We start from the raw sequence: 22574 nt of genomic DNA on the forward strand, positions 1-22574 counted from the left end.
GGGCAGGGGTTGGGGGGAGGAGTGAATAGAGATGGTGGTGAATGTAGAAAGAGTATAGGTGGTGGATTGGTGAACGTGAGCAAAGCATGCTGCATGCAACTAGACACTCTCAATCACTGATAAAATGCAAAAGAAACCAATACGTTTTTAATGAATGTTAACTAAAGATGCTTTTACATGAGGAAAAATTTCAGCAAAATTTTTATTCCAAATATTACTTAAAGAAAAACTTTTCAGTCCCATTCTCTACAATTACTGAGCCTAAGAAGACTAGCATGGATTGAGCCTGAAGACACAATTGCAAGAATGTGGGCTAATAGAAGCTGGGAAGTAGCTCATTGTTCTAATCTAGTCTCAGAGGAGGAACAAAAACACTAATCAGGAATAGAAGTAGAAACTCATCCTTTCTTTCCCAAGAAATACATTTCAGTACATTTATATCATATAGACAAGGAAGCCCAAGATACTGTTCAGGACTGACCTGTTGGCCAGTGGGTTTCCCCAAGATGCTCACACAATAAAGGCTGTTGCCAATCATCTTGTTACCCATCAGAACTTGATAGTAAGACCCTATTGCTGAAGATACCACATCCTTGAGTCATAAAACATGGAAAATCAAGCCAATACTGACTTGGAAGCTTCTCCCTACTGGCCAGCTTTCACAGTACTAGCAGAGGTTGTACTGGTACCAGAGGAAAAAAGTAATCATTAGTCATATCCAGCTGTGAATTCTGTAAACTATAATAATGACTGGGTTAGAAAGACATACCCACTGGTGCAATAGTGGCATGAATCTTGTAGGAATAACCAATCACTTTCTGATTGAATTTATGGCCACCTTCACAAGATAAAACCCATACCTTCTCTCATTGTCAGGCAAAGAGACTATGGATGGACAAGTCATAGACTCTGGAAAAGAACCTACTACTATTATTCTGCTAAATGGATATAGCATTAAACTATCTCCTAATGACATTATACACATAGATTAAGGCATCTCTCAACCTTCATCAACACAGCTACCCATCCCTAATCAATGTGCAGATAATAAGAGACTATAAAATGTCCAGTCTTAAAAAGAACATATGTACCACACTTCCCCCTCCAAAGACTCAAGGATCATTGCATAAAGAATATGAGTCAGATGTTTTGGATGACTACAACAAAATAGTGTCTTCTGAATACATCGGACAGCTGCACGTATAAATTCACAGTGGTTATCACAGCATGCATAAGATCTATGCAAATGCAAGCCAGGCCCAATCCCAGCACTGACTGGGGAGTTAGGCATGAAGTCTTGCCTCTGGCAGTGATGCTGTTGGCAGTTATTAGATGCTGGGAGAGGAAGGATCAATTTTCCCTAAAAGTGTAGCCTTTGATAAGTCTACCAAGCTCCAAGGGAAGTCCACAATCCAAGTATATTTGGGAAACACAAATTGACCTTGACAGAAAATAAAAAGACATAAACTTGGATGAAAAGGGAAGAGAGCTGATCTGGAAAGACTTGGGGGAGGAAAGGTGAATATTTTCAAAGCACGTTGTTTAAAATTCTCAAAGAACTAACACACAGACAGGCAGACAGATGGACAGACAAAGAGAGAGAGAGAGGAAAGGGGGAGAAGGGAGAGGAGAGTGAGACAGGGACAGACAGACAGAGAGGAGACAAAGAGGAGAGAGACAGAGAGAGATAGAGGGGAGAGGGAGAGAAAGAGAGAGAGAGAAAGAAAGAGACAGAGAGAAGAAAATGGATAACACTTTCAATAAACATTAAACAAGCCCACAATGAGGTATAGCTATGTATAGACAATAACAAGTGCTGATTAGGATGTAGAGTAACTGGAGTGCTCCTAGCCTAGTGGCAGAACTATTCATTGATACAGCCCATTGGGAACCACATGACTGTAACAACAAAATATATGGTTATGACTGAGAGGGTAATTTGTGAGGCATTAGAGATGCTACTAATATTCTATACTTTGATTTGTACATGTATGACTACATATGTACTTTTACTTTGTAAAATTCATTCACCATACACATTTAATATTTTGTATAATGTCTTTTATTTCAAGTTGAACTTTACCATACGTGTGTGTAGAGGGAAAATATTGTATGTGTGTGTATAGTAGTAGTAGTGGTGGTGGTGGAAGTGATAGTAGTAGTAATAGTAGTAGTAGTAGTAAGTAGTAGTAGTACTAATAGTAGTATATGTAGTAGTTTCAGGAAATACTACATATACTACTTATAAATCAGGCACTGAAAGAGATCAATAACAACAGTTACAATAAAGTAGAGCAATTACAACTACATTCTGCCATAAAATTGCACCAATCTTGTGCTTTGGGTCATTATTAAGTAAAATAAGGGCTACTTGAATACAAGTACCTCAATAGTCATTCTAATGACTGAGAAAGCTATTAAGTAGTTAATGATTGTGTGACATATATAATGTAGACATGCTGGACAAAGGGATGACTCACTTCCTACCTGAGACAGAGGAGAATGGTGGTAGTGATCTAAGACATACTATTAAGGGATATTCATACGTTATACACAGTCAGACAAGGAAGAAAGAATGGGTAGATGGAATTGAGAATGATGACTGATTATACCTTCCTCTTTTTCCCGAGACCTCACACAGACAAGCTCATTGAACTCGGGACCCGTTCTTTTTCTACCATGAAAGTCCTATGTGCTATAGATTTGTAAGAAAAATAAAATTTTGATGTTAAACCTTATTTTTTCTTTTCTCTTTCCCCTTCTTTCACTCTTGCATTGTTCTTTTATCTTCTTCTTCCTCTTGTCTTTTCCCATTATTTCTTTTCCCGTGTTTTTTTTCACTTTCTCCATTTTCTTCACGTTTTCTCCTCATTCACCTTCCTACCCTCATTTTTTTTCTCTCCCTCCCACTCTCAGATAAAGAAAAGGGAACTCAACCACAACTCTAACTCTACATTCTGTGTCTTCATGGTCAACAAGCCCTACGCCATCACCTGCTCCGTGGTGGCCTTCTACATCCCGTTTCTCCTCATGGTGCTGGCCTATTACCGCATCTATGTCACTGCGAAGGAGCATGCCCAGCAGATCCAGATGTTACAACGAGCAGGAACCACCCCTGAAAGCAGACCCCAGCCAGCTGACCAGCACAGCACACATCGCATGCGGACAGAGACCAAGGCAGCCAAGACTTTATGCATCATCATGGGCTGCTTCTGTTTCTGCTGGGCTCCCTTCTTTGTCACCAATGTTGTGGACCCTTTCATAGACTACACTGTCCCTGAGCAGGTGTGGACTGCTTTCCTCTGGCTTGGCTATATCAATTCAGGGTTGAACCCTTTTCTCTATGCCTTCTTAAATAAGTCTTTTAGACGTGCCTTCCTCGTCATCCTCTGCTGTGATGATGAACGCTACAGAAGACCCTCCATTCTGGGCCAGACTGTCCCATGTTCAACCACAACCATTAATGGATCCACACATGTGCTAAGGTGAGTACGGGTGATGGGGATCAGTTTGGTTGGTTTGCATTGCTCAGAAGAGGTTGTGATTTAGTTTTGTTCTAGGGAGTTATTCTTAAAAATGTATATAGTGTTTTCAAAGATTCAGGTCCACTCTGCCATCTAGCCAGGGAATCAATGAGTGGGTTAGGACTCAGGCTCTGCAGGGAGATTTGCTTGCATTTTTATCCACAGTCCTTTGACCTTGGGGAGATCACTAACAGTTCTAAGCCTTAATTGCACTTTTAAAAAATTGGTATTATAACCATAATACGTAGGTCCCAGAGTTTAGGGGAGCATCAAATGAGCTTCATGTATGTGGCACTCATAGTACAGAGCTTGAGTTCAGCAAGCACTTAGAGAGAGAGCTGTCCACTACTATTCACAGGCAATATTTTATAGGGTAGCAGCTAAAAGCATGGTCCTTAAAGTAGAAAGGACTTGATTTTAACTCCCCCAGTTAAACTGTCTTTGTTATCTTTCTTGCATTTACTTTCATCAACCATAAAAATGTCAGTAACACTACTAATATTCTAATAAGGTTTTGTGACAATAAGAGATAATGTATTTATAGAGCTTTACACATAGTATGCTCATAGTATTAGTAATTGTATTAATATTCATTAAACTGTAGTAATCATGTGTTGCCTGGCAACCTAAATGAGATGATAAAGCTAAAATAAATTGAATAATAAGTGTGCGATAGTGATGCTATGTAACAAATTATATAGTAGAGTATGGGGATCTCCATTAGTGATGTGAGTAGAAAGGACACTGATTTGGAACTCAGGGAAGACTTCACAGAACAGCAATTTATAAGAAGTTGAGATAAGGAAGAAAGACCAGTGAAGCCATTCCAGGCACATAGAGCATAGGAAAAAAAGTAGAAAATAGGGACTTAGGTCACACAGGCTGGTGGAGGTGGGGGTGACACTGGATTTTAGTGCCATGATGCATTGTTTCACACACAGAGAGCCTTTAGGTGTGAGCTTGAATTGTTCTCAACTGTGAGAAGTTACAGGTGGAGAACCATCACCCTGTGGCAAAGATCATCAATAACGTGTTGTTCTTTGCTCTGAGATACATCAGGACTTTTGAAGAATACTTCCTTCTTTGAGTTAGGCATTTGTCTTTCCTGATGATGACAGTATGAAGTTGTTCTAACAGCTGAGCCTTGAGGGGTTTCCATTTGTAGGCTTGAGAGACTAGGAGTGGACTTTAACTGCTATGAACTATAAACAATGGTTCTCAGAGGCTGCCTGGAAGCGTGAATTCAGTCTACAGGCACCAGTGTGGGCAGTCTTGCTGTGGAAGCCCTAACACAGTGTTCAGGTTGCGGCTGGTGGAAGAGCCTCAAAGGACATTCTGACAGCCTGACATTCTCTTCATTATTATAGCGGGAGCGCCACGGGAAAAATTCCAACTACAGATCGTGTGCAGAACGTGTATGGGGTGCTCTGAGCTTCAGCTATTTAAGCTGGCAGTTGTCTAAGTGTATAGGCTGTTGGCAACTTACAACAGTATATGCTTTAAGCAACACATTTGTTAAGTCGGTCATTTCTGAAGTTGGTGGCTTTCTACCTTAGGTACTGTCACAGAAAAGATTTAGACACTTCTGGGACAGCTGAAGAAGGTCTGTTTTGCTGACATTATTCTGTTTGTCCCTGATCCTTTGGTCACCTGTGTATGGTTGTGAAGCAGAGACTGGTGTAGAGGGCTATGAATGTACGCTCTGTACAGTCCTTCCTACACTTCTTCATGGAGTCAGGAAGAGCAGGAGGTTGATCAGAGTTGTGGGGAAGAGAATAGTATAAAAGTCAGAGTGGGCCACATGGTGGTGGTGCACACCTTTAATCCCAGCACTTGTGAGGCAGAGGCAGAGGCAGGCGGATCTCTATGGGTTTGAGGTCAGTCTGGTCTACAGAGCAAGTTCCAGGACGGCCAAAGCTACACAGCAAAACCCTGTCTTGAAAACCCTCCCCCCCAAAAAAAAAAAAAAAAGAAAAGAAGAGGAGAGAGAGAGAGAGAGAGAGAGAGAGAGAGAGAGAGAGAGAGAGAGAGAGAGAGGCAGGAAGGAAGGAAGGAAGGAAGAAAAAAGGAAGGAAAAGAGAGAAAGTCAGAGTGGTCTATACAGAGAAAACACGTTTATTTCTAAACTGCATCTGCTGTAGGGAAAGTCTAGCAGGTGCAAGAATCTACCTGTTTGGTTCACTGCTTTATACCAAGAACCCAATGTCTAAGGCACATAGGAATTTAAGCTGTTGATGACTGTATAAATAAAATCAGTTCTTCAGATCAAGTGTTTTAACTTAAATGTAATGTTCAACAATAAGCGTTGCCTTAAAGATCTCACACGTAGAATGTCAGTGAATGGAGACAAATTCAACAAATATGAAACTAAAATCACAAAAAAGAAGTCAGCTTTTATTGGCCACCCCATCTCCAACTAACTTTCTTCCAGTATCTTTACACATGTTCTTAAAAACTGTATGAAGTCATAACTTTCCTCCATCATTTTATATAAATGGCACTATTATATATGCACTTTTCTGTTTTCTGTATCTTATGTTTTATTCCTTAACAATAGTGTGTTTGGACATAATTCCACTGGAGAATGTGTAGACAGAACTCATTCAACTCATTCATTGTTTTTTGGTAATTATCATTTATTTTCTACTCCTAGACCTGTAGGTGTTTCTAGGATTTCACTACACTATTTTAGTGCCCCTGAACATATTTCTTTACGTATATACTAGCATTTCAGATAGCACCAAAGCTGAAATGTTTTAGTAGCATGTTTGCCATAAAATGGATTTCCTACAACACTGTATTATAATTATCATTCTTTTCAATGTATGTGAAAAGAGTATCTCACTCACCAACACCAAATATTGTCATTTGGTTAATTAAAATCACCCATTTAACTTGCATTTCCCAGATGACTTATCATGTTGAACCTTTTTTTAAATTAGTACTTTTAAAAAGTACTACTTATTTTAAAATGTAATTAATCACCATTTTAAGGATGCACATAGACACATAGAAATACCACTGGACACCATACAGACAGCATTGTTTTAGTAATCACAAAGTCTAAATTTTAGTCTTGATTTTGCCTCTTAGGAACTATATAGATAACTTTTCTGAGTCTCTCCTTACTCATGCTAAACAAGAGGAATATAAATGAAGTTCTCATTGAGTGGCATGGTATCCATTAGCTACATATGATCACTGAAGTAAAAGCTTCAATCAAATATATTTTAATATACAAAATGATGCTATGTAGTATTCTTACTAATTCTTTAATCATCTCACACATGTATTTTGTCTTGGTCACCCCCAATTCTTCTTGCACTGCCTTCAAGAACCCTCTGGTAGCCCTCATATCCTTCCAATTTTGTGTCCTCTTTTTTTTCTTAACAATTTACTGATACAGTGTGCTGCTCATATACTGTTGCATGCAGGGCCATCTACTGGAATGTCTTTCACCTATCAGGACCATACCCTTAAGGAAAACTGCCATTCCTTCCCCCTAGAATCCATCAACTGTTGATGGCTCCTCAGCAAAAGGTGGGCACTAGTGAATCCTTCCCACCTGGAAGCTGGACACTAACTACTAATCTTGTGTAAGCAACTACAATTGTGTGAGTTCATGAGAGCAGCAGTCTGATTGTGTCCAGAGGATGCTGTTACACTCTGATCCTCTGGTTTGTACAACCTTTCTGTCCCCTCTTCACAGTGGATCCTGAAGCACTGGGGAAGAGGTATGATATAGATGTCCCATTGGCAGCTTAGCATGGAGTAAACACTCTTAAGGAGTATCCTAACCCAGATATTAAAGGTTAACTAGTGTTATCAGGAAACAGCCATAGTCTATCCCTTGAAGCACTCAGAAGGGCTTGTGTTCTCTTGATTGATCATCACATCACATAGCTATTGCTTGAAATAATCTAATCACGTATTTGTTAATAAAAGAGAAATTGAACTTCTGATGTCCACAAATAGTAACCATGTTAAACAGAATGTATTTGAATGTAGGGATAGCCAGGTCATCCTCATCCAGGAAAAACTGTGGCTATGATCTGATCAAGTTTGCCTAATGATGCTTTTCCAAGGAAGCATTTCAGAGGAGAGCCACAGTCCAATTGACACTATGAGAAGGCTGCTGTTTGTTAAACTAAATGCTGCCTTTGGAGCTGGTTCTCCTGTGATAACTCCACTTAACACACTTACGCCACTTATTTTCCTTTGGTAAAACTGAAAATAGATTGTTTTTTAAACAATGTAATCTGACTATGATTTCCCTTCCCTCAACTCCTCCCAGATCATCCCCTACTCCCACCCAAATCGTATCTCCTCTCTCTCTCTCTCTCTCTCTCTCTCTCTCTCTCTCTCTCTCTCTCTCTAGAATACAAACAGACATCTTAAAAATAATAATAATAAATAAGATAAAATTAAAACAAACAAACTGAAATAGGATGAAGCAAACATCTGGGAGGAAAAGATTCAAAGACAAGGAACACATATAGACACAGACACACATTCCCATACACGGAAATCCCATGGAAAACTAACTTTTCATTTGTGAGCAGTTATCAACTAGAGATAGCTTCTGGGTTAGGGATGGGGTCTTGTGTCTGATTCCCCTCTCAGCACTGAGACCCCATCTGACTTAGACACAGGTAGGCCCTGTGCATGCTGCCACAGTCTCTGTGAGTTCACATGCATGTTAGTCCTGTTGTGTCTGGAAGACTTTGATTCCTTGGTGTCATCTATCCCCACTGGCTCTTACAGTCTTTCTACCTCCTCTTCTGCAGGATTCCCTGAGCTTTGAGGAGAGGGATTTGATGGAGACATCCCATTTAGGAAGGAGCATTCCCAGGTCTCTTACTCTCTGAACTTTGTTCCATTGTGGGTCTGCTTTTGTTCCCATCTACTACAGGAAGGAGCTTCTCTGATGATGGCTGAGCAAGACCCTGACCTATGAGTAGAGCAGAATGGTTTGTTGCTGTTGTTTGAGACAGGGTTTGTCTGTGTAGTTTTGGTGCCTGTTCTGGATCTTGCTCTGTAGACCAGGCTGGCCTCGAACTCACAGAGATCCCCTGACTCTGCCTCCCAAGTGCTGGGATTAAAGGCATGCGCCACCACCACCCAGCGCTAAGAGTTATTTTACTGCTATGTTCCCTCAGCTGAACAGTAGTATTTGGTTTTCTCCCAGGTCCCTGGCCTATCTGGTTTCAGGTTCTTGGCCATCTGAGCAGTGTCAGGTATGATTTCCACCTCAAGGGGTGGGCCTTAAATCCAATCAGATATTGCTTGGTTAGTCCCACAAGACTGTGCCAGTATCACACCAGCATATCTTGCAGGCAAGTCATCTTTGTAGATGGAAAGGTTTATAGCTGAGTTCTTTACCTTTCTCCCCTGGTAATGTGCAAAGTACCTTCTGGTACCGTGAACACTATACAGTAGGGTAAAGGCTCTAGTAGGCACCAGCTCAATTTCTCCATGCTCAATGAGTTATGCAGGTGTTGTCTTCAGCAATAGGGCCTTGCCCTCAGTTTGTAGAAAGCAAACAATAGCCTTGGCAATAGCCTCGGTTTTGTAGGGTGTCAATGGGGCCCTCTTGGTCAACAATTCAATAAGATGTAACCCATTCCCAGAATTGGAGGTTTTGGTAATGAGAGATGTCTAGTCAGGGCTCTGTTATTCGGTGATTCCATTTATATCTCTTTCTTATATGTATGTATATTTGAGAAGCTTCTACTGAATTGTGTTTCCATATGACCCCTTAAATGATCCTTAATTTTTATCTGTCCCTCCTTTATCTCCTCTTCTCCCCCTCCTCATTTGATCCTTCTTTCTCTTCCCTCCTCATCCATCCATTGCGATCTATTCTATTTTCTCTTCCATGTGAGACCCATCCCTCCCTACCTAGTCCCTTATTCTATACCTAACCTCTGTGGCTATATGGATTTTAATCTGTTTACCAAAGACTTAACAGCTAACACCCACATATGACCAACCATATTTATCTTCCTGGGTCTGGGTTATCTCACTCAGGTTGATTTATTTTCTATCTCCATCATTTACCTATGAAATTCATGATTTTATTTTTTAACAGCTGAGTAATATTTCACTGTGTGAATGTACTACATTTTCTTTATCCATTTTTCCATTGATGGACATCTAGACTGTTTTCAGTTTCTGGCTATTATGAATAGAGCAGCATTATGAACATGGTTGAGCAAGTATCTGTTGTATGATGTAGAGTTCTTTAGTTCCTAATTATTTATATTTATGTTTATATCAACCATATATATGAAGCATACATCACTCTAAGTTTGGTTCTTTTGGTGACAAGTTCTACGTATTTTTTCTTTTTTATAACATTTTTATTTAATCTTTGAAAATTTTATATATGTATACCATGTCTTAGTCAGTGTTCTATTAAGAGACACCATGTCCATGGCAACTCTTATAAAAAGAAAACATTATTTAATTGGGGCTTGCTTACAATTTCAGAAGTTTAGTCCATTATCAGCATATCAGGAAGTATGGCAGCATGCAGGCAGACATGGTGCTGGAGAAGCTACTGAGAGTTCTATATCCGGAAGAGAAAGAGCCACCAGGCCTGGCACAGGCTCCTGAAACTCCAAAGCCCACCCCCAGTGACACACTTCCTCCAACAAAGCCACACCCACTCCAACAAGTCCACACCTCCTAATCCCTGTCAAGTAGCACCTTTCCGTAATGACTAAGTATTCAAATATATAAACCTATGAGGGTCATTCCTGTTCAAACCACCTCACACCCCCTGGCCCATATAGGCTTATAGCCACATCATAATACAAGAATACATTCAATCTAACTCCAAAAGTTCTCACAGTCTATCATAGTCTCAACACTGTATAAAAGTCCAAAGTTCAAAGTCTCTTCTGAGACTCATACAATGTCTTAACTGTAATACCCTGTAAAATCAAAATAAAAAAGCAGATCATATACTTCCAACATATAATAGCACAGGTTATACATTACCATCCCAAAGGGAGGAAAAGGGAACATAGTTGGGAAATACTGAACCAAAGCAAGACTGAAAACCAGCAGGGCAAACTCCAAATTCTACAGATCCATGCCTGATGTCAAAAGTGCTCTTCAGATCTCCAACTCCTTTCAGCTTTGTTGACTGCAACATGTGTCTTGATCAAATCCAACCTTCACACCTGCATGTAACTCCCCCCACACATCTCTCTCCCAACATCATGTCCTCCATTTTAAACATTTTGGTTTTATTTATTTATTTTTGACCCAGTGAGATCAGTTAGTTCTGCCTATGTGCTCATAGGTGTGGGGTCACCCACGGGAGCATGGGAAACCTGCGAGTGCCTACATCCCCAAAGAAAAGTAACTCTCCTTTCCCCAGCAGCCATCTGCCAATAGCAGATCCAATAAAGCCTCCACTCCTCAGCTAGGGAGAGTTACTTTCATTGACAGAGGATTACAGCACTTTCCCCCTCCCTTTCCTTCCTCTAGCCCCTCCCCAAAATTCTTCTCATCTCCCCATGTCAAGCCTCTTTTTCATTGATTATTATTGTTACATGTCTGTGTACATATATACATATTTATACATATATATGTATATATATATACATATATACATATATATCCTACTGAGTCCATTTTTGTTGGTGGTGCATATATTGTTTCAATGCTGAGTACTCTGCATTGAACAACCAATAAGGAGGCTCATCCCTGGGAGAGGCTCAGTCTCCTTTTCCCATAAGTCATTAGTTGCCTGTAGTTCTCTGTCTAAGGGTGAGATCCCACGAATTCTTCCTCATTCCACATTATCATGTCCATTAATGTCGCTACTGTTCTGGTTTTGTTCATGCAGCCACATCTAGGAGAAACTGTTTCACAATTAACTTCTGGTTCTTACAATCTTTCCACCCAACATTAATGATGTTCCCTGAGACATAGACACAAGAGCTGTCTTCCACACAATGATCCTTTCATTGTGTCCAGTTGTGGTTTTCTGTGATGGTCCACATTCACTGTAAAGAGATGCTTCCTTGATGAGAGATGATAGTGACACTTATCTGTGGTTGTAAGGATAAGATTTAGAATGTGTTAAGGAACCATGCTGGTTTAGGAAGTCACGGCAGTAGATTCTTTTCTAAGATTTGTGACCTCATTAGCTTGAAGAAGCTGACTAGGTTTCCAGTATCAGACATGATTGCTATCCTGTTCAGTGGGCCTTAAGTCCAATTAGACAACTGTTGGTTGTCATCCACATGTGAGTGCCACTTATGGAACCTTCTGCACATCCTTCCATGCTGGTAATTGCCATGGTTCATAGGTGTCACAGCTGGTAGAACTGTTTGATTACTTCTTTCCCTTGGCAGATTCCATAGTATTTTGTGGAATCATGGAAGCTAGACCGCAGGAAAGAAACTTTCAGGTCAGAGCCAGCTCCAATCAGCTGAGTCCTGTGTCCTAAGTGTATGGTGTCTTTAACAACTGGGACTCACCTCAACGCCTGAGAGGCAACCAGGGGCTGCATTGACCATCTATACTGTTGTGGGAGTCGCTTGGACCACCCTGGCCAACCATTTCTGGTACTTATTTCTGTGGCAACCACTCAAAGGGAGGGTTCTTTTTGCTGGTACTGGGTTTTTTGTTAGTCTATAGTTCTCATGGGGAGCATTGTCAGTAGCTTAACTTCCTCTCTCTCTCTCTCTCTCTCTCTCTATATATATATATATATATATATATATATATATATAATATATAATGTATAAATTTAGATAAATATGAAATAATAGGATTCCTTGAAGCTTTATCAAACAAACTTAATTTTACTTGTGCCTTGTCCCTCCTTTTCCTTCTACTTTAGCCTCCTGGCTCCATCTTGTGTAGGTCTTATGCAGGCAAGCATACTTCAGTGACGTCATGAGTGCAATGGCCACATCATATCCTATGCAGAAGACAGCGTTTCAGAGCACTCTCCACCATCTCCCAACCCTTGCATTCTTTCTGCCTCCTCTTCCGTGATATACCCTGAACTTTAGAGCAGGAGAGTTGATAACAATGTCCCATCTATAGCTAGCACTCCTAGTAGCTTATTCTCAGTATTTTGGGTAGTTCTAAGTCTGCATTAACCACGACCCACCGAAATAAAAAATTTCTTTTGCTAATATTGAGAGCATCACAGATCTATGGATATAAGCATAACTATTAGAAGACAGTTTGAAAATGTGGCCATTTAAGAAACAAAAAAATAAACAAAAATAGTATGTTAACCCTTGAGGCTTATGAGATCCCTAGCCATGGTTTTTTTTTACTATATTTATAGTACCAGGAATATATTCTCTCCTGTAGAGCTGGCCTCAAATACAATCAGGGATCAGTTGGTTACCCTGTAAATGGTTTTGCCACTATTAAACCAGAGGGCACATCTTACCTGGCAGGTCAGTATTTTAGCATGCAGAGACCAATTGAATTAAACCATTTATGTCTTTTCTCCCCTGGCAACCTTCTCAGTATCTTCTGACACTATTAAAGCTAGCCAGTAGGGAATGTATCCTAGTCAGTTTGAGACTGATGTTTCTATGTCCTGCCATTAAAGTACATGTGTTTTTCTTATTGATACCTGAACATTAGTCATGTTTTGGATACTAACCATTATATAATTTTTAAATGCAGCTTCCCATCTTCAGCTTTGTTTTTTTGACCTTAGTTAACAAAATAATAGAAGTCTCAAGTTTTGAAAACAACATTGCTTGATCTCTTATAATCATTTCAGCTTCTTTCTTCAAATACTTCCCACATTCATTTTTTTAAACATTATAATTTCCTGATTTACTTCCCAATTCCTAGCACACCATTAATTTCCCCACATCCTCATCATTTTCTCTCTGGCCTCAGTCATTCTCAGGAAGTTATTCTTAATACTCATGGGGTTGCCCCTTCCATGAATTTCATTGCCATCTTCATACCACCTACTTTCTTCTTTTATCTTTAGCCATAACTTCTTCTGAGCTCTAGACTGGAAGATAAAATTTGCTTGCTGGATAACCCCATATAGACATCCTTTAAAATCTTAAATCTAAGAGAACAAAATAGAATTCTTAGTTCTATGTTTTCCTGCTTCCAGCCACATTCCTAGGGTCTTCCCTAGCTCCATGATGGCCTCAGCTTCCTATTACTAAATTCAGATGCTTTATGTGACTCAGGAAGAACTGCTGTATTGGAGGTCAGACTTACATATCTTTAAAAGAAGAGCCAATTATGATCATCAGTTTACGTGTACTAGAATCATCTAATAGCTTAGTAAAACAGATACCTGGGCCATACTCAGCAAATCAGGGTCAGACCAATAAAATGATGTTTCTACCAAGACAAATTTTCTGCATTATAAACTGTAAGATCCATGAGTTTATAATTAATTTGCATTGATTGGGATACCCAGTGCTTGATATCATTGCTTGTATTTCAGTTCTTGGGTTCTAATAAAGTCTCTAGAAGGGTAAATATTAATTGTAGTTTGACTAACAAAATGTATTAGAAAACTATTTTTGAAAATTTGCCTTGGTATAGTCATGCTTCAGGCCAGACATCTCTGTACTTGAGAGACATGATATGATCACATACCTTTGCCTTGTGACTACAGTAACTAGGTAACAGGTGGTAGAGACAAGTCACATTGGTAATTATATTCTGCTAATATAATGCATGTCTACATGGGATATATAGCTCTAAGAGTAGGCAGAGTTAGGCAACACAAATGTAACTGTCTACAGTTTAGATTTAGAGATGAGACGCCTGTCCCATCAAGCTTAGATATCTTTCTTGGATTCCCAGCTCCAGGTACTTAAACCTAGCATACTAACTTGGTTCTCAGTTCCTAGAAAGGTGAAGAAACTTTTCCAAAGAATTGCTAACTAGCTTGATTCTTCACTCTTATTCTCCATAATCTAGCCTCAACACTCCTGATAGACAGGTTTCCATTGTCTATCTACCTTTACAAATATATTGTACAATGGTGTAAATATGTGCCACGTGTGACTATTAACATTTTAATATACATAAAATGAAAGAAAACAGCTTATTTTGCTGGTGGCAGTGGCCCCAGTTTAGCCACATGAGTGGTTTCTGCACTGAACAACGCAATGGTAGACTGTTTCTAAGAGCAGAAAAGCTCTGTTAGATAACACAATTTTAGAGACAGACAAGTGTTTTTTCTTGAAGGAGACACAGTATACCTTTCTCTCAGCCTTAACAACTTATGATACCAGCCAGAGCTCAATCTTCAATAAACCAGTTGTGTATAATGCATATCAATCCTTTACGTTTCTAAGCATGGGGTTAGTATATGCAAGTTTGTAGGGTATCAAAAGAGGAAAACACGAGGCCAGAAAGAAAGTAAAAATGGAGGTACAAAGAGAATGAGGACCCCATCTTTCCTCTACACAAAGCAGAAGAAATTGATTCCTTGAAGTTTTGCCCCTTTTTCTTTCTTTTATAAACAATTATAAGAATGTACATTGTGTTTTCTGCTAGTTTGCTGTCCTTCCCCACACTGGACTGTCAATACAAGAAGACAGGTAACTGTCTCTTTAATTTCCTAAGGTTTCCCTCGGATTTAGACACTTCTCAGTATGTTTGCTGGATAAATGAATTATTCTAAGGTGTAGATGGATTATGTGCTAGAATGAATTTTTCACACACACACACACACACACACACACACGTGGCTACTAAAATCATTGTTTTTTTTTTCATCATGAATCTACTTAACAACATTTGACTTCAACCCACCAAGATTCCTTGAATTCCTTTTTTTTTAAGAAAAATAAAGCTTTTCACAATTTAAATTGGAAAATTTTACCCCAAACCCCACAGATGAACAAATAATTTAGATTTGGTTTCTTTGGGATCCTGAGAGATTTTTTAGTAATGTTGGAAGGTTGTTTGACATTTAAATGACATTTTTATGGTCTTACCTTGAACTTTGGAGGTTACAATTGAAGTCAACGTTTACTCATTGGATTGAGCCGAAGCAATTTAATCTGTGTTAAATTGAGGATGGATGTGGATGCCCTTGCTCATCTCCCTTAATCTTCTTCAGATCAGTGTAATTTATAGCTAAATACAAAAGGAACATATTGGGCTACTTGTTCAAAGGGCAGGAAAAATTGCCGTTAAAGGTACTAAAATATAGTCTTTTCTTTCCACCTGTCTCTGTTATCTGGTAGTTTATTGTCATTGCTCACTGTGTACCTTTATATAGAAGAAAACTTAATTATTATCATAACATTTATATTTTTGAGAATTTGATGTATGCGTACTATATTTACATCATTTCCATTCTTTCCTTTCCCCTCTCAAACTCTTCACGTCTCTATCACAAGTCCCTCTCAGATTTATGACCTCTTCTCTTTAAATTATTATTGTTATGTATCACACACACACACACACACACACACACACACACATACACACATACACACACACACACACACACACACACACGCACACAAAGTACTATCTGCTGAGTATATTTAGTACTGCTTATATATGGTTTGACCATTTGGGACTGGCTAACCTATCAGGGGATTTGCCCCTGGAGAAAACTGAATTTTCCTCTCTTAGCAGCCGAAATTACCTAAAGCTCTTTGTTGAGGAGTGGGGTCTTGTGAAATTTCTACCATCTATGTTGAAACATGAACTAGTGTTGTCATTATCTAGGTCATATTTAGGTAACCATGTTGTTTAGATTTCATGGGTACAGCTTCCCTGTCATGTAAGAAGACACAATCTTACAGCAGCTGGCCTGATCCTCTGGCTCTTACATTCTTCCTGTGCCCACTTCTATGATATTTTTGGAGCCTTGGATGTAGGAGCTGCATTGTAGATGTATCAATTGGAGTTGGACATCCCATTGTTACTTATTTTCTTCATTTTAACCAGTTATGGTTTCCTGTGATGGTCTCCAGCTGATGCAAAAAGTAGCTTCTTTGATGAGAGATTGGAGCTACACTTACCTGTGGATATAAAGATAGGTATTAAGAATGCAGTTGGTAATTTTACTTGTTTGGGAAAGCAGCTGCAGATCTCCTTGACAGTATATGACCACACACCAGCCACGGGTGTTGGCAAGGTTTGCAGGGCTAGGAATGAATTTCTTCCTATTGAGAGGCCGCAAGTCTAACTAAATGGCTGTCATTTAACTTTAAGATATTAAGTGTTGTGGTTGCACCCTTGAGAATATCTTACTATGGTGGCTATTGTTGTGGTTCATAGGCTTTACACTGTGGTGAGACTGTTCATTCCTTTTGTCTCATGGCGGCTTCCATAGCACCTTCAGATATTGTGAGAGTTAGTCCTCAGGGAGGAGTTTACAAGTCAGTTCCAGCTCCGTTCCTCCACACCCTTTGTCTGAAGTATGCGGTGTCTTTGTCTATAAGACCTTACCTTCAAGTTCTGGAAGGCAACCAGGGACAATGGTAACAGCCTAGATTTGCAAGTCTTTTGGACTCTCTTGATCAACAACTCAAAGAGAAGTTTTAAACTTAGTGCTGAGGTATTTTGTTAGCTAGTCTATGGCTTTCAGGAGTAGCATTATCACCCCCAAGTGACCCAAAACTGTGTGTATATGTGTCTGTGTGTGTATGTCTGCATATAAACTGTACACATACATACATATATATTTAAATAAACATCAATGTATTCATTATTTTTCTAGTGCTGTAATAAAGCACCATTATGAAAGCAGTGAATTCCGCTTATGATTTCAAGGGCTTTGAGTCCATGATGGCATGGTGAATGCATGGCAATGGGAACAACTGAGAGCTCACATCTCAAAACTACAGGCAGAGGGCACACTGGGAATGGTAGAGTCTTTGAAACCTCAAAATCTGCTGTCCCACTAGGCTTAGATCCCATGGATCCCCAGTTTGAGTTCAGGTACTCTAACCTAGAAGACTCACCCAGTTCTCAGTTCCCAAGAAGCTGGAGAAACTGTAAGCACTTCTCAAAGCCTGGCCCAGTGATAAACCTCCTCCAACAAGGCCACACCTCCTAATTCTTCCCAAACAATTCCAGAAAGTAAGGACCAAGTATTCAGACACTTGAGCCTTTGGGGGCCATCCTCATTCAAACAACCATAATAAAATGTTTCCCTATGGCTTTCCAACCATCTTGGGGATTCCTTATTCCTCCTCCCTCTGGCTTCCTTTGTATTACTCTTCCTCTTTCCTCCCCTTTAAAGTCTGTCCTGAATTTTCTCATTTCCCCATTTATAGCCCGTGTGTCCTACTAACTACCCCCTCTCTAAGGATTCCTCTATGTCCCCACCCATGCTCCCTTTTTACTTTCTTGGTTTGTTTGGTTACTCCAGGTTATATTCTTGCATCTAAAGATTTAGAACAAGGAACCACAAATGAGAGTGAATATGTGGTGTTTGTCTCTCTGGATCTAGGTTACCTCATTCAGTATACTTTCTAGTTTCATTCATTTACCTGAAAATTGTGGGCTTCCATTTTTTTTTTTACAGCTGAATAGTATTTCCATTGCGCATCCATACCACATTTTCATTCTCCATTCATCAGTTGATTGATAGGTGGGTTGTTTCTACCTCCTGACTCCTGTGAGTGGAGCAACAATGAACATGGCCGCCAAGTATCTGTGGAGTAGGACGTCCAGTCCTTCGTGCGTATGGCAAGGGCTGGTATGGTGTCACCATATCTTAGACCTATTTCTGGGTTTCTGAAAGGTCTTCACACTGGTTTCCATAGTTTCTGAACCAGTTTGCAAATCCATCAACCATGAATGAGGTGTCCCCTTCTCCACATTGTCACTAGAATTTGTCCTCAGTTCTTTTCTTCCCTTGGTCATTCTGATCGAAGTAAGATTAAAAATCTCAAAGTGATTTTAGTTTGCATTTCCATGATTGCTAAGGACATTGAACACTTTTGAAATTATTCTTGTTTGTGTTTGAAATTATAATAATTACATCATTTTTCCCTTCTAAATTTCTTTAGCCATTTTTATTTCTTCTTTGGAAAACTCACAGTTCAGGTTCATAGCCATTTTTAGTTTTGATGATTTGTGCCTTTGGCTCTTTGTATTCTTTGCATGTTCTTTGAACATTCTGGACACTAATCCTCTTTCAGATATAGACAAGCAAACATGTCCTCTCACCCTGTGGGATTGCTCTTCACTTACTTGCTTCTTCTGCTAACTAGAAGCATTTTCTTTTCATGGGGTCTCACTTGTCAGTTGTTGGCCTTACTCTCTGAGTGGAGCCCAAGTCAGAAACTCTTTTCTTGCATCTGCATTATGTGAGGTGCTGCCTAGGCTTTCTCTTAGCAATTTCAGGGTTTCTGGCTTTACACTGAGATCTTTGATCCATATGGAGTTGGCTTATATGAAAGGCAATAGATATGGGTCTAATTTCATTCTTCTCCATGCAAGCATCCAGTTTTCCTGGCACTGTTTGGTGAAAATGCTGCCTTTTCTCCAGTGGATGCTTGACTGAGCCAAGGGTCTGTCAATCTTGTGTATCTTCTCAAAGAGAAGCTCCTAGATTCATTGAATCTTTGTATTTTTTTATTTGTTTCTGTTCCATTAATTTTTGCTCTAATTTTTATTCATTTATTCATTTTCTACCTTTATATAGCACCATAATTAATTATTATCCTAAACGGTCACCCCTTTTGGAGACAGAATCTCACATAGCTGTGGTATGACCAAATGTTTCCTGGGGAAAGACACCACACTTGTCTACTCACCCTAGACAGCCAACCCATGATAACCAAAATATGGATCCTACCAAAGTCCAACGTGGAGAACCAATGAGTTTTACTGTGGTTACTTGTTTACAGGAATATAATTGACTCAAAGACAGCTGCATCACCAAAGCCCACCGCAGCTCATGTGAAAACTCACAAAAGTTGGGAACCTATAGCACACTGTATAGCCTGTAGGCAACTCAACAGGTTGGAGAGTTCACTTACCAAGTGATTCAGTTGGTGTAATTCTCTTCTAGGCAGCTCTGCTACTCTCTGCTTCTTCCAGCTGGCCTGGTCTTAGAGTCGTCTTTGTAGCTTGGCTTGTCTAAGGGTGACTCCCAGCAGTCTTTAATGTTTACTATTGGAAAGGAGGAACCTAGTTGATCTGGTCAGTTTCAGTGACTTTTTTGAGTCATTTATCATCTGACTTAAAGCCTTCCTTGTACCAGGGAATGTTTCAATTTCTGAGGAAAATGGTATGCAATAGCCCAGGTTGGCCTTAAGCTTACTAGATAGCCAAGGATCACCTTGACCTTCTGATTTCTGGTTCCCACATCCTGGGATTACTCATACAGTCCATCATGCCCAGCTAGCAGTCACTTTATATTGTTTGGTACTAGTTTTAAACTATTTTATAGCTCATGTATGATTATTTTTCTTAACAGAAAACAGCTCAAAAGTAGCTCAACTCTTTATAAAATCACTTCTTGATACTTTCACATTCTCAATAAGTACAAAAAGAAAGTTATTAAACATTTCAGGATTGTGATGGCAGAGCTTTAAGCCCAGTGCTGGGTCTCTTTGGGGTTTCACTGGTCCCTGAAACCATAAAGCTGACTCTACCATAATCCCAACATGAAGTGACTTCCCAGAAAATACTGGGTCTGTTGAGATCATACAAGGAAAGCACTGAAAGAGCTTCTGAAGACATCCACTCACTGTGTCAAAAGTTGAGGCTTCATCAAAGTCAGTGCTCACTGCAGAATATGTCCACGCTTCCGGTACTTGTTAATGAAGGGGGCAAAGCTTATTGCTAAGATAACCACTTTTGGACCAATACACTGAGATGAAATCCTATTCTTTTCATTGAGACATGGAATGTTGCTGCCTCTGACTAGGTGGAAGGTGTGCTTTGACAGAGAGCCCAGAATACTCCACCCAATATAACATGATAGATGAAGATGCTGAAGTTTAGTAGACCATGGCTTTAGTCATATGCCATATTCCATTCAGTATCAAGATGACCTGGAACATGCCACCAAACATTTCTGGGTTTGTTTCTTCATTTGTGAAGTGGGGGTATTAGAACCTCCTCAAAATGACTTGGTAACACTGCACATGTACAGAACTAAGCCTAACCTGGGTTAAGCCTAACACAGAAAGCATTCAGTGAATCGGGGAAGGGGCATAATTATTATGATTGTATACACAACATCTACATCTTCATAAAACACCCTTGCCTAATTCTCTGATTAGTGTCTCCTAAAAAGTGAATCAATAAACACTGCTCCTTAAACAGGGAATGAAGAGTCTCCTCTGCCAAAATAAAAGCCAGAAATTAATTAAATATCACACTACTTATAAGCAACTGTTTAAGCAACATATGATAAGACTTGATTCCTGGGTACATCAAGCCCTGGACTGAACAATGGAACTATTATTTTGAATATGCCTTTTGGCTTTCCAATCACCTGTTGGCATTGCATTGACCTGACATAAAGCATGTTAATCATGTCAAACAGGCAGAGCGTGTTCTGTATGTGTCAGGTTTTCCCCTTTTGCACTGCAAGTGCACTTGCCCTCTACGTGCCAGAATTCTGGGTAGCAGCTTTCTGAGGCTGATGTCTACTCTGAAGAGGGATAGTACATGGCACTCGTGTGCAGGGCAAGCCCAAGACAATCATCATCTTGGGCATCTTGAAGTTCCCAATGTGAAGTCTCCAAGGTCAAAAATGGACACAGTGTGGTATGCTGTTGTAGCTTTGAATCCTGACAGCACATTAGAGATACCTGGGAGCTTTTAAACAATACCCGAGAGTGAGTTCCACAGATGCTAGCCTGACTGACCCTTAGGGGCCAAAAAGCCAAAGTTTTTTAAGAGTTCTAACATGCAATGGGGTGAAAAACCATTTGTGAACTAGAGAAATTATGAGACCTTTCAATCCTTTGCTGAACACCACTCACCCATTACCCTGGCTTCACACCAGTAAAATGAGAAGGTAGAATTAGATAATGTCCTAAGATCAGGCCTAGATCCACTTTTTTTTTTTAGATACTGAGATAATACATTTAAAGCACATTTAAACCATCACATCTCAGTGGTATAATGCTGCTTACCAGGGGATTGGCAGTAAGTATGTAGTTATAGCTGCATTTGCTATCCACAGTTCATGGGCAGAGGCTAGGGATGATGCTAAACTTCTCACAGTATACAGGGAAGCCCCCTACAGAAAGAACTGCATGGCCCTAATGTGCTAGGTTGCCCTAAAATGGAAGGTTCTTCTTTAAACTAATCATTTGGGATTACAACAGAGAAACTTCCTGTCTTTGCCAGGAGACAGCTGGAGATCTCTTGAATAACACTAGGTACAGCACCTGTACTTCTGACATTTCTCAACCCATGCAGACTCAAAACAAAGAAAAAAGAGGCCCTGTAGAAGGTGGCTGGTATTTCTGCTGGGAAGAACCCTGAATTTCCGTGGTTAGGTGTTGGCAGCCACCTTGCAGAGAAGCTTTCTACAAGGCGGGCTCTATGCACTTGTTCCCTTACAGCATGTACTTGGCAAGGACACAGCCCTCTCAATTTAGTCAGAGCAGCTGTTCAGGAAGGAATTGCCTCCAAGCACACTATGAAACCCACTGACAAACTATATTCTTGTGTAAATGTGTGTTGAGCCCACAGTAGAATGGTGTAGGTGTCTGGTCCATGGAGTCGGTAGAAGCTTCATCTGATGCAGGGAATTGACAAACTAGAGTGAGCTCAAAAGAGGGCAGATTCCATGATTTTTCCCTATAGATAATTCATGGTGTGTGAAGAACAGTGGGAGGAACAGGATACTGTGTGTAGAGCGAACGATTCAGATCACAAGATTTGTTTTTATATATTTAAAGGACTACTATGGGGAGAGGGGGCATCTGGCTTGTTCTTTGTGGTTTGGGGTTTTATGAATATGTGTTTCGGCACAGAGTGGGGTGGATGGCTTTGCTTAGAGGGCTTCTGTGAAACAGAAGGAGTCAACTGGATGACCACTTAGCGGTGTCAGCTGAGGGTTTTAATCACTAGGACCAT

General features: G+C 39.9%; 1 protein-coding gene across 1 annotated transcript in view; it reads left to right on the plus strand.

Moving 5' to 3' along the window:
* Positions 1-22574, plus strand: part of Htr4 (5-hydroxytryptamine receptor 4) — a 56768-nt gene that overhangs the window by 22492 nt on the left and 11702 nt on the right. The window contains exon 5 of the mRNA XM_059246123.1: positions 2917-3485. Within this exon, the coding sequence (XP_059102106.1) occupies positions 2917-3485 (569 nt within the window). The remainder of the gene's footprint in view (positions 1-2916; positions 3486-22574) is intronic.

The sequence above is a fragment of the Peromyscus eremicus genome, chromosome 19 (genome assembly GCF_949786415.1).
Source record: "Peromyscus eremicus chromosome 19, PerEre_H2_v1, whole genome shotgun sequence".
NCBI classification, from domain to species: Eukaryota; Metazoa; Chordata; class Mammalia; order Rodentia; family Cricetidae; genus Peromyscus; species Peromyscus eremicus.